Raw genomic sequence first — 17,962 nt, forward strand, 5'->3', positions numbered from 1 at the left:
GTCCTATGGCATTGTCTTCTCGTTTGAGCAACACGCATGGACAGTAACTTGCACTTTCCAGTACCGTCCATAAACATGCTCAATGAAATAAAATAGAGAAAAACAGAATCCCTAAAGATAGCCCAACACGGCAAAATTGTAAAATGTTTTCAATATTGCCGTGTTGCGGTTTCTTTAGGGATTTTATTTTTCTCTATTGTACTATTTGTAAAATTATTATGTTTTTTTAATTATTCATGATTACATGATTACGCTGACTCTTAATACCATATTACAACATACAATCATTTACTAACTTCAGACAATGTCTTATAACATTTAAGGGTTAATGTTCTGAAGCATATGCGTACCACAAAAACATTCCCGGTCGATATATTCGAAGTAGTTTGTCGGACTTTATCGAAAGTTAGACGAACAATAAACTAAAACTTTGATCTATACTGTCGCAAGTCTCAGGCAAAAAAACATGAACAATAGCTTGCAACCATCAACAGATTGCATCGGATCAAAGCCGCAACGTGTTAAAAACGTATGTGTCGACTTTTAAGATTCCCAATTTAAAGATTCCCAATTCAACAATTTTTTTATTAACATCAACAGTTTTTGTACAGTAATGTTGAATTCTGCTCTGGTACGTGTACATACTTTCTTGTTATAGAAAAGTTTAGGACTGCATTGCATTTTCCAGTTCATGTCCTACCTAAAATTCTTCACTGTTATTTCTTCTCAGCTTTTCGGTAGACTCTTTAAACACACTTAAACCCCCCCCCCCCTCCAACAAGACAAGATATCTCCGGTAAATTCCAGTGTCACCATAGTTCGCCCATAATGACTGTTCTCCAAGACTGCTGAAGTGAACCGTACATGTTATTGTTCAATGCATTGGACTCGATTCAACATATTGCATTTTTCATGAGTTTCAATGAAACAGAGCCTGCAACAGTTTCTTTTCTGTTGTATTATCCTACCTTAAAAATTTATATCCATAAAATATGAACACAAAAATCTACAAGGGTGAGATTCCAAAAACGGATCCCCAACAAAAACCGACAACACAGGACCACTGTTAAGGAGCCCAGCAGAACATTTAAGAAAACAGGACGGCACAAGAGCAAACCACGAACACATATTAAGTATACTCTACGTGACTTATGTATTTCGTTGCGAATATCAATCATTATTCTGTGAAATATATCTACATATATAGTGGTGCTATTAATTATTCACAGGCTTCAGAACAGTAAATAGCGTAGTGTCAAAAATATCAGGAGAAACGGCCTTCTTTTGCCAAGAGAAATATAAAAAATAAAAATTCCATTTATAAAGCGGCTTTATTAAGAAAGGATATGTATATTTTATATATATATCGAAAGACAATGAAGTATTCAATAAGCATAATAAGAAGAAAATAAATCGCAAGTATAACAATATTTAATGTCACCAATTTTAACTGAACATACTTAATAGGCCCTGAAAGTCTTATGGGCAAAATTTGTGATATGAGCAAGCTTTCATATACGTACATTGTATGAAGTTTTAGCAAGCTACGCCTCAGCAAACTCGCGAACAAAAAATTATACGTTTGTATATATCGAGGTTCATCCAACCATGCGTGTCTTGGTTGCATAGATAATTATGACTTCTTAAAACACTATGTCTCCACGCAGATTCATGCTGATTTTCATGAAATTTTGAAAATGTATTCAAAAGTAAAATAACGTGAAATGAGTAAGAAAGTAATAAACACTCTGCAAACGACACTTAAAACCCACGTAAATTACCATAAATAGGTAGAAAATATACGAAATAACCCTTACTGCGTGTCATAATAATCGTACAGTTTCACTGTAGATATTTCTTTTACAACGAGTTAATGTTTTCCTATATCGATTCACTGAACTGTATCATATTTCATTTCAATGAAAAAAATCTATTTTTATCTCAGTTGCTGTGTGTATATTAAACCCTATGTACATGTAAAATGTCAAGTTTTGGAAGGGATTTTACATCAGTTAGGTTAGTGTTTAATAAAAGTATTATAAAACGTACATGTATAAACAAAAATAATTGGTCAACCGTGGCGCAGGCACGGGACCAATTATTTTTGTTAATGCGTATAGTTAAACATTAACCTATTTAATTTTCAACCAAAAACAAGGCATTTCACATTGTCGCCGATAGCCCTGCCCTTTCGTAGTCTTCACAAAATAGTGATATAGCACAAACACATGAAGTCTACACCTGGTCAAGTTATTTAGATAAGCTAAATAAATGACCCTTTCAACATATAATCAGGCACATGTTTACTGAAATGCCCTTTGTTTACAATAAGAATATCATGTTACTATAAAATGTGTGAATAAAAAAGCGGGGGAAATGATGCAAATAGCTAAAAACAATGGAGTCAATCAAATTTGATTCTCTTGAAATATTTTGCCTCTCTTGAAATATTTTGCCTAATCTTGAGGTTTGTAGCATTGAGGTCTTATATAATCCATCACATTACTGTATAAAGCAAAACATTATTCATCAATCAATCACCATTCTATCCTGAATCTTATAGGATATTTTTACTGCTGACTTTGTTTTAATTTTGACAACATATTGGTGATTTGGAGGTATGATTAAGATGAGAGATTAAACAATATAATTATCCGAATGTGTTCCAAAAAAAAAATATTCGGGTGTTTACTTATTGTATAAGGTATTATCCTTTTCACAGTTTAAAACTTTTAGTTACTTAGATATGTGTATCATTAATGATTACAACAAATCAGACACAGTCTTGCATAATATAATCTTGGTTAACATCTATTTACAATTACGAAAAGCCTAAATATAAAAAGCAATTAGTAGCCAATAAAAAATTGCAAAAAAAAGCTGCAAAATGAAACTCATATGATTGGTAGCTCCGATTAAAAACAATAACATTTGCCTTAGTAGGTTAAATAAACAAATATGAAATAAAAATATCCGAAAAAACATATGACAATTTTAAAAGGTATTTTATATAAAACGGTGTTTAAAGATGAAAGCGTGTATTCTTGTTTTCAATGTTTACTTGTTTCTATTTCTCCATAGTCTGACAATCAGGAAAACTGCAATAGTACATGCCACGCCAACACATATTCCGATTACAACAAATCCAAATCTCTCAAGTGAAGGATCTCTATCTTCTTCAGTTTCGGGCTTTTCTGATATGAAAGCTGAACAAAAACACAAATATATGAATATATTGAAGTTACATAAACATTTTGCATTATGATAATAAAAAGACGTTATTTTGACCTTGTGTCACTTCTTTATTGAAAAAATCTTTAAAGCGGTCATCAGTTTTTCTAGAAAAAAATATGTTATTTTCAGATAAATCGTTTCATTTAATTGTCAAATCAAAAGGATAAATTTAAATGAAATTTGCCATAAATTACATAAAACGGAAACATTCTCGATACCCCTAATCCACCCAAGTTCCCTCTATATGTAAATTAGTAAAGGGGACGATTTTATCGATCTTCTGTTTTTAGAAATGAACGTCATCGGCGCCCTTTAAATATCTCTCGGGATGCTGTTTTGAAGAGGGTTTTAAATACAGGATTGCTTTTTTTCACAACAAAAATAAAAGCTGAAGGCCTCTTTAACATTTGATTGTATAATAAATATATACACGCATAAATTTAGTAAACACTTTTATTTATATTTTTGTCTATGGGAAATTTGGAAGTTAAATAGGTTTAAACTTAAAAAAGTAGAATAACTGCAGATAATATGATGTACTCACCCTGTCTTAACTTTTTCAAAATATTTTTACTTTCTTCTTTAGACGTGTCTATTGTTCTTCCGTCACCTCTAAGGCCTCTAAATTTCGTTCCAGACACACAGGAAATTTGTGGTACAAGTAATTCGCGTTTTTTTCGTGTCGAGATTTCCTCCTTACATGCATTTTTTGTACGAGATAAACAGCGGTTTTCGTTATCGCAGTAAAGGTACTCTCCGGTGCATGTTCCACCACAGGCAGGTTGGGTCTCATAGTTAAAAAATACCTCTGTCCAGTTTCGCCAAAGTCCATCTTTAATCTTCAAGTGGCGATAACCAAATAAGGTGTCATTGTAGCCTTGCTCTATGGTACCCTCCCGGCCAGTATCATTCTCTCTCCGGTAATCGGACTCAATGTCTATCTCGCCACAGCTAAACATATAAAAAATAGCTTGAAATAAAAGACCTTATTTGATTATAACAAAATGCATTTATCTAACACGTGTTTTATCAATCCCGTTCCGAATAAAGTTATTCAAAACGATGATTTTGACAATGCAAATCGAAATAATTTCTTTAACATATTTTATTGTCGTGCCCCCACGTTAGTGGCAGGCATTTAGATTTACCCTTGTCCGTCCGTCCTTTCGTCCGTCCGTTCACTTTTGTGTCGCACGTAGCTCAAAAAGTATTTGACCTAGAGTCATGAAACTTTACAGGAATGTTGACCAGCATGTGTAGTTGTGCACCTGGGTATTTTCGTCTGGATATTTTTAGTATTTTCAGAGTCATTGCCCTTGACTTAGTAAAATTTTGCAATTTTCAACTTGTGTCGCATGTAACTCAAAAAGTATTTGACCTAGAGTCATGAAACTTTACAGGAATGTTGATCAGCATGTGTTGTTGTGCACCTGGGTATTTTCGTCTGGATATTTTTAGTATTTTCAGAGTTATTGCCCTTGACTTAGTAAAATTTTGCAATTTTCAACTTGTGTCGCATGTAACTCAAAAAGTATTTGATCTAGAGTCGTGAAACCTTACAGGAATGTTGATCAGCATGTGTAGTTGTGCACCTGGGTATTTTGTCTGGATATTTTTAGTATTTTCAGAGTTATTGCCTTTGACTTAAAATTTTTTTTGCAATTTTCAACTTGTGTCGCATGTAACTCAAAAAGTATTTGACCTAGAGTCATGAAACTTTACAGGAATGTTGATCAGCATGTGTAGTTGTGCACCTGGGTATTTTCGTCTGGATATTTTTAGTATTTTCAGAGTTATTGCCCTTGACTTAGTAAAATTTTGCAATTTTCAAAATGTGTCGCACGTAACTCAAGTATTTGACCTTGAGTCATGTAACTTTACAAGAATATTGATCAGCATGTGCAGTTGTGCACCAGGTATTTTTGTCTGGATTTATTTAGTATTTTTAGAGTTATTGCCCTTCACTTAGAAATTTTTTTGCAATTTTCAACTTGTGTCGCAAGTTACTCAAAAAGGATTTGACATAGTCATTGAACCTTATGGGCAGATTGCTCAGCATATTTAGATGTGCACCTGGGGTTTCGCTTGTGGATTTATCCAGTATTTGTAGAGTTATTTCCCTTGACTTAGTAAAAAGATTGACAGAACAGTAGCGCGGTGGGGGCACCCGTGTCCTTTGGACACATTTCTAGTTTACATATTAATATTTATTCAATCTGCTAAATGACCAATGTCAAAGTCGCCTTACTTTTAATGAATAATTATTTCTTAATACAAATCGAAAATGAAATGCACATTGTTACAATTTTAAGTCATGTCTGTTAATTTAAGATATATTACTTCGCCGTCTGATGTTCCCTGTATGACTCCCATATATAGTCAATAAATGCGTGATGAAACCAAAATATTGGATCGTATGCTGAATTTTCAACAACACCCATATCCCCACCAATGTAGTCATGTACGCCATCGTGTAGAGTTTCAAGATTGTGCCCAGTCTCTTCTGTATCAGCACCCGTTGTTATGTCCTTAATTAAAGAATTGTTAATGATTTGAAGAAATTTAAAGATTTCTTTGGTCATATATTATCACATGACTATTACATGTCTAACATGCACACACGACCATGCTTAAAATGCTTTTCGAAAGCAAGAATATCCATAATGTCGAGATTATGTTCAAATATCGAAAATTTACAGTATTTTCAAGTCCGAGCAAGTGGATTGGAAACCTACAACTGCTCTGCTTTTATGTTTTCCTTATTCAGGGAAATTAATGTATAAAAACCAAATTCTTATAAACAGATTTAGAACCTTACAATGGGAGTGAAATGTTTAAAATCTTGTTATAACTATTTATAAGACAAAGACGCTTGAGTGTCTTCCTTTAAACTGCAACAGAAAGAAAAACAGTAAATTATAATCTGAGAATATTGTTAAATTATATCGAGGGTCGTTTTTTATACTTAGTATGGCTTTTTGATGCAATACTATTGAGTACATGCAAAGGTAGTTTCTGGGTATCCATAAATATGAGCATTCCTTATGGATTTGCAAACGTAGGTAAATAATCACGTACCTCAAATCTACAAAATCCTTTTAAAATGTCTATGTCTGTTTTAGTTATCAACCTTGTTGAGTCGCAATTTTCCGCAATTTGTCTTGCAATGACAGTACCATGAGCGCCGTACATGAAGTTGAAGGAACCTGATTTGACAATATCGTTATTCTCTCCATAGTAGCATTGCGTCCACAACACAGATTCATATGGTTGTAGGATTTCGATGTCAATCGTATAGTCCCAATATGGCAAGGATACACTAGGATTTATCTTCTTCATCTCTTGTTCGAAGCTAAAGTTTTGAAGAAAAAAAATCTAAAATCCAGACCTAAATGAACCACACATGCAAATCAAAAGTTGTGTTGGATAAGGATGTTAATAACAATTAAGTTTTAAATAAATTACTTACTGAGCCAGGAAGACACGATGCCATGGTAAAAACGCACCTCCCTTGTGAGCTCTTAATTTCACCTTCCCATGCAATCGGCCAAATGATTGAAGAACTCCTGTCTGCAAGAAAGAGACAAGTGCTTGCGATAAAATATCACACACACGCAAAAAAAAACAAACCCAAAAAACAACAAAAACAACAACAACAACACTTGGGGAAAATCTAAAAATATATATAGATTTAGTCCACAAAGACAGCACAGATTTAATCACTGTCCGAATTAGCGCATTTCGGCGAGATTTCAATTTCCGAAACTTCAAAACTAATATAAAAGAATACAAAAAATTACAAAAATATTAAAAGATACTATTATAACTCTCACGTGCGGTTATGTATGCAACTAACTACCACATGTATTGACTCTAAACATCAAGTACCGAGTGCGAGACAGACCATAAACAAATATCTTATTCTTTTGGTTAACATGTTTTTTACATGTACTAAATTAATGCCAGTTTGCAGTCATTCTGTAGTATCAAATCAGTAAGGCCTAGACAAATAAAGTCCCTAGGATGATCGGATCATAAATATTTTGACAACTAACAGAAGTGGCGTAATCTGATGTAATGTTATAACTCTGCATTCTGCCAATGTTCTTTATTTCAAAAAATGTTTCAAGAAAAAAACTTATTTTCACGGTGTCACAAACGCTCCAGAATTTTCTAAATGACAGAAAATCATACAGAAAACTAATGATGACCATTCAAATTTATATTAGGTAGTTTCAGTTTGTATGGGTGTTTATAAAATATTAAAATTCGATTTAGTTTCAAGCTTTTTATCCTGACATTAGAGAAAATCTAACAGAATATTCACTTTTAAATTCCGCTGTTTTATCATATTTCTGTTTTGTTTCGGTACAAATACTTTTATGATAAATGGTTTCAAAGTTCATATTATTAGGTTATGAAATAGAGTAATAAATGGTAATGGTAAAACAAAATTCAACATTTAGAATTGAAATGATGAATTTGTGAAATTAGAAACACCCGTAAATGTGATCATACAGCCGTTATGATATGGAACCCTTGATATGACACGTCCATGTCATTCCTTTAAAAGCGTAATGTATGATTCCCAAATAAAAAATACTAATGTCCTAATATAATAAAGGAATGGGCATAACTTAATAAAACGTGAGTAATTTTTGGTGTTTTTACAAACCATGTAATGACGAAAATGCTTAAACTTTGTTTATAGATCTCCATTATTGTTATAAATATTGGGGAAGTACGCTACATATAAGTATGAATCTGATTTTTTATTGAACCATCTGTTACATTAACAGTTTATGAAGCTTATATCACATGATAGAGGCATTTCTTTTATTAAAAGTGATATTAATATCCTCCCGGGCTCCTTGCCACTGGCTTTTGTTACTGGGTCGGGTGGGGGTTGCGTTCATTGAACGTCGCCTTTCCTTGTTGATCTTGTTTATCATATTTTAAGCAGGATTTGTTTTGCAAAATAAAAAGTCATTTGTTTTTAAACTAGCCGTGATCTGTTCCCACAAAATCCGGTAGAAGTATATTAAAGTCTTAAAGTTGGTTGTTTCAATGTCATTTCAGCTGTATTTTATTACAATAAAATAGAATAATTGTAAATCTGAAAGCACAGTGGTTATAACGATCAGCTTATATAAGTTTCGAACCTGCTTTTGAGTGCATTATTAATATGAGTTCATTTCCAAATCATTTTGAATAGTAACAAAACGTAAAACAAATTATAAATTTGCCTATTGTAGTAAGTTTGTATCTAGACATTTGTATTTCTTTGATTACTAATGATAAGTCATTTATCTCCTTAAGCTGACTTGAATTATGCTGAATAGAAATCAGTGTAAAGCTTCATGTTCTCAATAAGCTCTATGTTAATGAAATATAACATTCATTTAATTGAAAATTAACTAAACACAACAACTAAATTTGTTTAAACAATTTTTCCGGGAACCGAACATTTATAAAACGAACGCTATATCACTGCGCTATTACGCACTTAGCATATATAATTGTGTAAGAGTGCAGCTCGTAGAAAATTTAGGAAATAAATGTTTGCCTACTATGCACGGTATTTCTTACTTTAAGTTCTAAAAATAAAATGATAAAGAACTGATTTCTTTCAGTCAAAATACTCATTTATCTATAAAAAGATGATGGCATATATAGTTAATTGCCTAAAAGAAGTCGGAATATAAAGAAAAAAAACAGAAAAAATAAATTATTGCTGGCTCTGGGCTTTGGACACATACTTTACCGATCCTCTATGTTCTTACTGAAAAAGAACACTCTTTCAGATTAGAGACTTTGCATTTGGATTTAATACTTTAAATTTCATTTTTATAAAATGTTCGTTTATTCTTAGCGGAACCTCTGAATTTTACCTTTGTTTTGTCAGCTGTTTTCGGAGCAGTAGCAGCAGCAGTACCAGAAGCAGCAACAGACACAGCAACAACAACAACAACAACAACAAGTAAACGCAATTATAATGTGACTTTGACTTTACAGATTATTTAAGGCAGGGTCAATATTTTATAGATAAAATAGGGGGTCATTATTTTACATATAAGATGGTCATTATTTTATAGAAGGGAGTCATTATTCTATGGAGGTCACTTTACAACGCTACACCGGCCTATATGTTTGGATGCCTTAACGATGTATATTTTCAAATTTGATGTATGACAATATTAATAATTGCTACACAGCTCCTTTGTAAAGGGAACATAAACATGTTTTAAGTACCAATAGAGTATATGTATATATCGTTTTAAACACTACACACTTCAGGTGAACACAATAGGAATACATAATGTAATTTAAAAAACAAAACTGGCAGTCGTCTTAAATTATGGACAACTTCATTTGAATAATAATAGGGAATACAGATATTATACACAATGTTTGCATTCTATAATTCAAGTTAGACATATTCAGTCAGAATTTGATAGATTTTAATAAATTTCTACAATAAAGGTATTTGATTTAAAGATGAGCCTTGAATATCTCTGAACTAGTTTTTTGCTTAATTCAATTCACATCGTTTTTAAATTATAATTCAACACTTGCAGAATGGTTTTAACCAATTTATACATGCGTTTATAACGTTTTCATATGAAAGATGATAAAATTTTGTTTTGAAACTCGTCTTACTTCGTATAACTCTCTAAAAACATCTGTCACGTTTTTCCATTCCTCATCAGATAATGTGCGAATGTCCCGCCTTTTACTTATGCCAAATGATGGAGGAGTGTGGCCAAAACTGAAATTAAAGGTTCGAGGAAAAATCAAAGCACTTAATAACATAATGCAGTATATTTTCATTACATGGATAATTGTTAAGTTTAAATACCTGTAACAAATAGAATTATAAGCGACATAGACGAAAAGCAAACGTTTCCATGTCAGTAAGGGCTCAGTTCCTTTGTTGATTTTTTTTACATGTTAAAAACGTTTTTAGACTTGAAACGTGCTGCTTTTATTGACAAGATAGAAAGCTACGTTAACACTGTCATGTTCTGGATGTCTCAAGATGTATAGACAATATATAAATAGAAGCCATCGCATTTTTACTCATAAACCATTACGTCACTATATGTATTTTAATGATTACTTATATATATTTTAATCTCGACAAAACCATACATCATTTACAGACACATAAATCAAAATATGTATATTTTGTTTACATTTTGCAGCCTAGGGTTAAGTGAACACAAAGTTTTAGGTTAATTGTTTTTGCAAAGTTGTTTAAGATATGCCATAAAACAAGAACTTAAAATTACGTATAATTTTATATGGGAAGCTAGCAAAATACCATAAAGTTATGACCAAATTAGTGCATTCATTTCATATGCATAAAACATAGTGAAACATATTTGACAAATACCCTTCCTCGGTCGCTGTTTCGAACACTGCCCAATCTTCTTCTGTAAGATTATTTGCACCGAGATTAGCGAAATACTCATGACTACAGGCCAATTCCGCTTGCCATGGTATTACCGGTGAGTTCTTTAAAGTAAAGAATAAATAACGCATAAAATGTATAATTGTTAATTCAGTTATGGCAAATAAATGTATTATGCATAATAGTTTAATAATTAGATTATTAAAGAAAACAGTGTATGATAATAAAAAAACACATAGCATTCGTTAATAATAACTGTGATATATTTTATTTCCCAGCTCATATGCTTTTCTTATGTAAGATACGTAAAATGTAGTATTATTACAATAGACCACCAGTAAGGAATAGAAACTAAATTTGAACTGTAAAACAATGAGTTCAGTATTATTTTATCGTATTTAGAAAACATTTTCTTTTTCATGATTAAAGTATATCAAATTCAAATTGTATATTAAATTGATATTTATTGTAACTAAAATTCTCACTTACTCTAGACATTTGAATGCATTCCTCGATTTCAGTTTGTGCGCTGTCAGGGAGATTTACGATAAACTGATAGGCTTGAGTGTAATTACATAAAATAAGGGCAACCGACAGGTGTGCAAGATAGAAAACCATGACTGGCCACTGAAAAAACAACAACAAAAATCAACATAAAACAACAACAAATATATATATACTTTTGATGACAGATATAAGAAATTTTAATGAAAGATAAACTGTGAAATTGATAAAGATAAAAGTTTAATGATGTCCTTGTCAGGCATATCATTTAACGCTGTATAATTGTTTAGAAATTTTCTAAACGTTACTTGGTTTCTATTTTACCAGGGGTTAAACATTGACAACGAATTTACTGAAAACAATATGTCCCTGTAGGTATAAAAATGTCAAAATAATTTTACCTTGTCAATTTTTCATAATCTTTTATCCGGCTTTTTTTATCAGTATTAAGTATTCAGAGTAATAAACCACAAAGGCACAAATCTTAAATTGACGAAAAAATACAAAATGGTTTTTGTTGATTGGTTTAATCATATTTTATTGATTGAAACATGTACATGTAACATAAAGATTACATTAATACAAAACAGAATACAATAAATACGGATAAGGAAACATGTATGTTAACAGTTTGAAGCAAATGGTTTGTTTTTGTTTTTTGGGTTTTACGTCACATCGACACAGTATAGGTCATATCGCGACGTTCCAGCTTTACTGGTGGAGGAAGACCTCAGGTGCCCTTCCGTGCATTATTTCAGGCACGAACGGGCACCTGAGTAGAAACATCGACGTTCCGTAAGCTAGCTGGATAGCTTCCTCACATGAAAGAATCCAAAGTCCCTGTCGGGATTCGAACCCACAGCGTTGAGGGGCAAGTGGTTTGAATTCAACGACCTTAACCACTCGGCCACGGTTATTTTGCTTTGCTTCAGGTTTAGTATCATATTTCTGTACTTTATTGCTAATAGCATTCAGTTTTGTATTGTATTGTATCGTATATATATGACAACTAACCAGCTAGTTTACGGAACGTCGGTGTTTCTACTCTTATAATGCACGGAAGGGCACCTGAGGTCTTCCTCCACCAGTAAAGCTGAAACGTCTCGATATGACCCTTATTGTTTCAGTGTGATGTAAAACCCAAAGCAAACAAACTTGACAACTATAAACTTCTTATAAGACAATCACGTAAAAAAAGTATGGTTTATTCAAGATATGTCTTAACCTTTGATCTCAATTTAACAATTGCTGTGTAATATTGTTTCACTCGTAACTATATTAATTTCAGTATATGTGCCATTCACCTAAAATACTTGAATCGATATGACGGATACGATTTTATAATTGTCTTTGACAAGGCCGTTGCTAAAAAATAAACAAAAGATATCATCGGTCATCTAGGATAAAAAAACTAGGTCACAGGAGCTAAAATAGAAAAACATTGTTAACACTCTAATTGTCATATTTTTGACTCAATTGTCATCAAACTTTGTCAGGATGCTTGTCTAGGTAAATCGCTCGGATGATATCGAACATGGGCTATATCTGATGAAAAACTAGGTCACAAGAGCTAAAAATAGAAAAATCTTGTTAACCCTTTAGTGGCTACTGTTTTGATCCAATTATCCTGCAAATTAGTCTGAAAGTTTGTTTTGATGATTTCTAGGTCAAGTTCGAACATAGGTTATCTTGATGGAAAAACTAAGTCACACCATCCAAATATGGAAAAACCTTGTTAACACTCTAGTGGTCACATTTTTGACTCAGTTATCATCAAACTTGTCAGGATGCTTGTCTAGGTAATTGCTTGGATGAGTTAGATTATGGGTCATCTCACTTGAAAAACTAGGAAACAGGAGCTAAAAATAGAAAAATCTTGTTAACACTAGTGCTCTAGTGGCTACTGTTTTGATCCAAGTATCCTGGAAATTGGTCTGAAAGTTTGTTTTGATGATTTCTAGGTAAAGTTCGAATATGGGTCACCTGGGGAAAAAACTACGTCACACTGCTCAAATATGGATAATACTTGTTAACACTCTAGTGGTCACATTTTTGACTCACCTGTCATGAAACTTGTTCAGAATGCTTGTCTAAGTTTTTGTTCTGATGAGTTCGATAGGTCAGCTGAGCGATCTTGGGCCATCTTGGCCCTCTTGTATAACAACTCGGCGCGGATCAATATTGAATTTGTAGCGAAAAGTTATATTTGTTAATATGACGACATTGAGGGGGCGAATAATTACTGAATTATATCATTAAATGTATATAGTTCCGGTTACAATTTTTATGATAAAGATCACATACATTTTATTGAACGCATTAAATTTTGCAAATTCATGCATAATTCATGCATGAGAAGATGTTTTTTGACTAAATGTATTTGTAAACTCAAATTATGAATGTAATATATGTTATGACTTTGACGATCTGTTAATTCTGTATAACGTATTGTCTTTACAGGTCTAATATATTAAAGTGACATTATATCTATCTATAAGAGTATATGTTTATAGTATAAGTACATGTTAACAATATAATTTCATATTTTTCAATTTCTTAATTCTGCTTCACGTGCATAATCACTTATCAACGTAACAAAATGTTACTATAATCTCATAAAAATAGTTTAATTTCGAAACCTACCAGGAATACTTATAAAGATCATTGCCTACCTACACCATCAAAACAACAATAAATAATAATTGTAAAAGATATTTACCTGATAATTCACTGTAAATACTGAATTTCTTTTATAAAAGAATTGAAAATCAATTTTCCAAAGTCAAACATACGCATCACACACGCTACTTTGATAGGATCATGAGCTGGGTAGCGAGAGGGGTGTATTCAATCGATCAGTTGCCGCAAAGAAATCGCATCTTCTCGGTCATTTCCGTCAATCTTCGGATAAGTTTAAGTTTCAGTTTTTATTAAACCAAGGCAAAAACAATTGAACAGAAAATAACGGTCAAAATAAACTAATTTCACATAAAAATAATTATAAAAGGATACAATTATGACTAGCTTAATAGACAAAATTAGGAGATCATATTGTTCAATTTCAACTACTGAATTTCAATAAAAGTTTAGTAAAGATAAAAACAACCATGCAGGTAAAGACTGAATTTAATACTATACTATTTCACAATGGGACAGATGACAGAGGGAACTATCAAAAGTATCTTAATTTTAACATAATGTTTTTTTCTTTTTACAAAATAAAGATAGTTCAAGTAGATTTTTCTTTATCACCACTATTCATTCATCTGTCAAGTTCGGATAAGGATTCGAACACAATCAAGACAATAGTATAAATACATAGAACGAGTTTAACCTACGCTAAAAACTAAACATTAAAGCAGGTTGGAATTGTAAAATTTAATTCAATTCAATTTTGTAAAGATGTACTTATAAATTTTAACCAGCTAAGTGTTTTAAATTATTTTTATAAACAGTCGATTTACTTGACTGATTAACAGTTTTCCGATTTACCAAAGTAAATGTGTTACGATTCATTTAAAATACTGCAATCCAATTGGACAAAAATAATTTCGGATACGGTACTTTGGTCAAACCTACGCTTTAAACTTAAAATTTAAACAGATTGGACTTTGTTGAGTTAGTTTATACTCATTATGTCGTTTACAAGTCGATTTATATTAAGTAAATTTAAAGATATTCACAAGTAAAACGTACATGTTTTGTAAACTAACTAAAACTATTAAAATATTTTAAGAAACCGAAAGTACAAATTGTTTACCTACGTTATAGATTGTTGCCAGTGATTAGTCATTTTAATCGATCTGATTGTCGGACATATCTTTGAATTTATTTTAGGTAAATTGACTTTATTTTCCGTTCGATGTAAAAAAATACATTTGTTACTCATTATACAAAGATTACACCCTCGGTTTTCGAAATTGCATGGAACTACTTTCAACGAGATTATTACGAATAATCGTATAGGTGTTCCGCTTGTAGTCTGATAAATACGGAATACAGTTAGGGCCATCATGGTTATACTTTATAATCCAGATGGCGACAGTGCGATGACGACATTGCGATAGTGCGATGGCGACAAGACTATAACGCGATGACGACAGTACGATAATGCGATAGTGTGATAGTGACAATGCGATAATGCAATGGCGAAATGCGATGACGTCAGTGCGATAATGCGAAGACGACAGTATTATGGTGCGATAAAACTATCGCGATAACGCCATCGCGGTATCGTACAGTTGCCATCGCGATATTGCATTGTCGTCATCGCGTTATCGCACTCTAGCATTATCGCATTGTTGTCATCGCATTTTCGCAATTGTCGTCATCGCGTTATCGCTCTGTCGTCATCGCACTATCGTATTGTCGCCATCACGTTATCGCATTGTCGACTATCGCCTTCCGGTACACATGCTCAAATCCTTTTTTAGCGCATGGTTTCGAACATTTTCTTTGTTCTTTCTAACAATTATACTCTGTACACTTTCAATGAGCATTTGAAAACTGTATTGATATATAGCAGTGTAGTTTTTTCATTGATTCATATAGGAAAAAAACACTCAACTAATATATAAGAGTTGAGTTTCTTTTTCGCACATAACCTTATGTAGGTTTTATGTCAAAGAGACTCCAATGGGGGTAACTAACATCCCAGAAAAAATATAAATAAAGATAATTAATTAAATGAAATTTATTATCATAAAATCAAAAGGTACATCTGCTGAACGAATCATTTCCACTGAAAAAAATCCTATAAAGGTAATAATTTTACAATCCGTCTTTAACATTGTATGTCTTTAAATTTTCAAGGGTGTATATCTATTTCTTGTTTTCTTTTTTCTTGGATTTTTTTTAAACAACTACATAGTTATAAATAGCTGTAAGGAAGCTTACGATTTATTTATTTATTTATTTATTCATTTATTTCCCTGATTTCTGTTACGACATTGCGGTATATGAAACTCGTTTTTTACGGGGATATAACACTGACTGGGCGACATCTCGGTATGTTTTTTAATCAGAAACATCCTTTGATGTCGCCCTAGCCAGTGGCCTCGCAACCAACTAGTTTCACATACTATAACTTTTACTTGTATCTGATTGGACGGCTCTAAAATGATGACGAATAAGCTGACGATATAGAATATTGGAAAATAAGTTAACTTTTGTATATAGATTTTTTTTTTTTATTTTTCTTTTCTGTATACCAAAAACGTTTAAATAAAATTATAAATTATAAAATAGTAAGTAACATTTTATATTCAAAGATGGGGAAATACTTAAAGAGTTTTATATACACGGAAAATGTAATAAATTGTGTAAAACTTTAATATAGCGGAAAGATTTCAGATGAAAATGATGTTATGTTGACATTTAAAAGATGCAAAAATGTAAAAAAATAAATGTTTATTACTTATACAAAAAGACAAACAAATTATATCCATAGATCATAATACAAAAATAAAATTTTGAAATGGAAAATGATAATGATGATTATGTAAATTGGAACAGTCTGTGTAAAATACAAAATGAAAAGATCCCTTATATTTAACTGGTCAGTAGTACATATTTTTTCTCGACAAATACAAAGCTAGTTCATTTATACATGTAAATCAGCACTGGTGTCACTATGAGAATACTGCTTAAATCACTTAAAAATAATATATATTAAATTGTTATTGCTCATCAGTGGTTTTATTGTTTTGTAAGATTTTGTTGTTATATTACTAACATTGTTAAAAAATAAGAAAAAAATTATGTTACATCAAAACATAATTTTCGTTATATAACTAATATAAGTGGTCAGCAATTTCACTATAAGTTTAACTGGTAAGTATATTCTACTATAACCAACTTATTGCACTGGTAGACATCGTGAGACAAGGTGTTTCAATGTTAATTGAAGAACACATCTATTTTGCTATACGTCCATTATATTTATTCCGGAAAAGTACTTTCTGTTTCTGAGGAGAAAACATGCAAAGTTTGAATTTATATTTCTAAAAGATAGTAGATAAATATGATTAAATAAAAAAAAACATTGCTGGCCAGCTAAGATATACTAGATTCTGTGTCCACCTGTTTTATATACATGTATAGCCAAAGTGATTTTAGCTTAACACTGAGAAACTGTTGATGTATAGAGAAAAATGATATTTGCCGTGAAATAATTCATTTTGCAATTTTAGTAAATATTGCATCTTGAAATTGCTTTGTGGTTTATGCCATATTTTCTTCATCTACTGTATGGTCAGTGGATTTATAGTACTCAGCAATAATGCTGACCAGTAAAACATACACATGTATAGCAGAATCTTCTGACCGGTTAAACATATAGTATAATATGTTGTCGAGTTACACTTACAGTGGAAAATGCTCAAATGTTAATTTCTTACTCATATTGTTTTGATAGTAAATATAACAGATTCTACATCTCGCAAACTAATAAAATCACTGCTGAGCAAATAAAATATAAAAGACATTGTTTAAGTGGTTTAAGCCGTATTTTCTTCCTATATTCGTATATGGTCAGCAGATTAAACGTACTGTACGTCATGCGAGAAAGTGATGACCAGTTTAACGTATATTCTTTTACTATCAGAGATTTCTCTTATGTAAAAAAAGAAGACCAGAAGCGTGATATATTTCACAACAATGCACTCGCCGTTCTTATTTCCTCACTCGGTCATGCGATAGTGCGATGGAGACAGTGCGATAACGCTATGGCGACAGTACGATAATGCGACAGTGCGATAACGCGATGACGACAGTGCGATAACGCGATGGCGACAATACGATACCGTGATG

The 17,962-nt window shown here is 32.0% G+C and overlaps 2 protein-coding genes across 3 annotated transcripts in view; both read right to left on the reverse strand.

Annotated features, from left to right (window-relative positions):
- LOC132728294 (putative tyrosinase-like protein tyr-3) overlaps positions 1 to 17,962 on the reverse strand; it is an 82,045-nt gene that overhangs the window by 24,564 nt on the left and 39,519 nt on the right. The gene's annotated exons all lie outside the window — the stretch shown is intronic.
- Positions 1,323 to 14,010, reverse strand: LOC132728296 (putative tyrosinase-like protein tyr-3). Its single transcript, XM_060713928.1, has 9 exons — positions 13,872 to 14,010; positions 11,138 to 11,275; positions 10,631 to 10,752; positions 9,895 to 10,003; positions 6,704 to 6,804; positions 6,313 to 6,586; positions 5,575 to 5,762; positions 3,779 to 4,185; positions 1,323 to 3,206 (listed from the first exon to the last, which is right to left on the reverse strand). The coding sequence occupies exons 2-9, from the start codon at positions 11,264 to 11,266 to the stop codon at positions 3,058 to 3,060; spliced, it is 1,479 nt and encodes a 492-aa protein (XP_060569911.1). The 5' UTR covers positions 11,267 to 11,275; positions 13,872 to 14,010; the 3' UTR covers positions 1,323 to 3,057.

This window comes from Ruditapes philippinarum, unplaced genomic scaffold (assembly GCF_026571515.1).
Source record: "Ruditapes philippinarum isolate M1 unplaced genomic scaffold, ASM2657151v2 ctg693_1_1_1_1, whole genome shotgun sequence".
Lineage (NCBI taxonomy): Eukaryota > Metazoa > Mollusca > Bivalvia > Venerida > Veneridae > Ruditapes > Ruditapes philippinarum.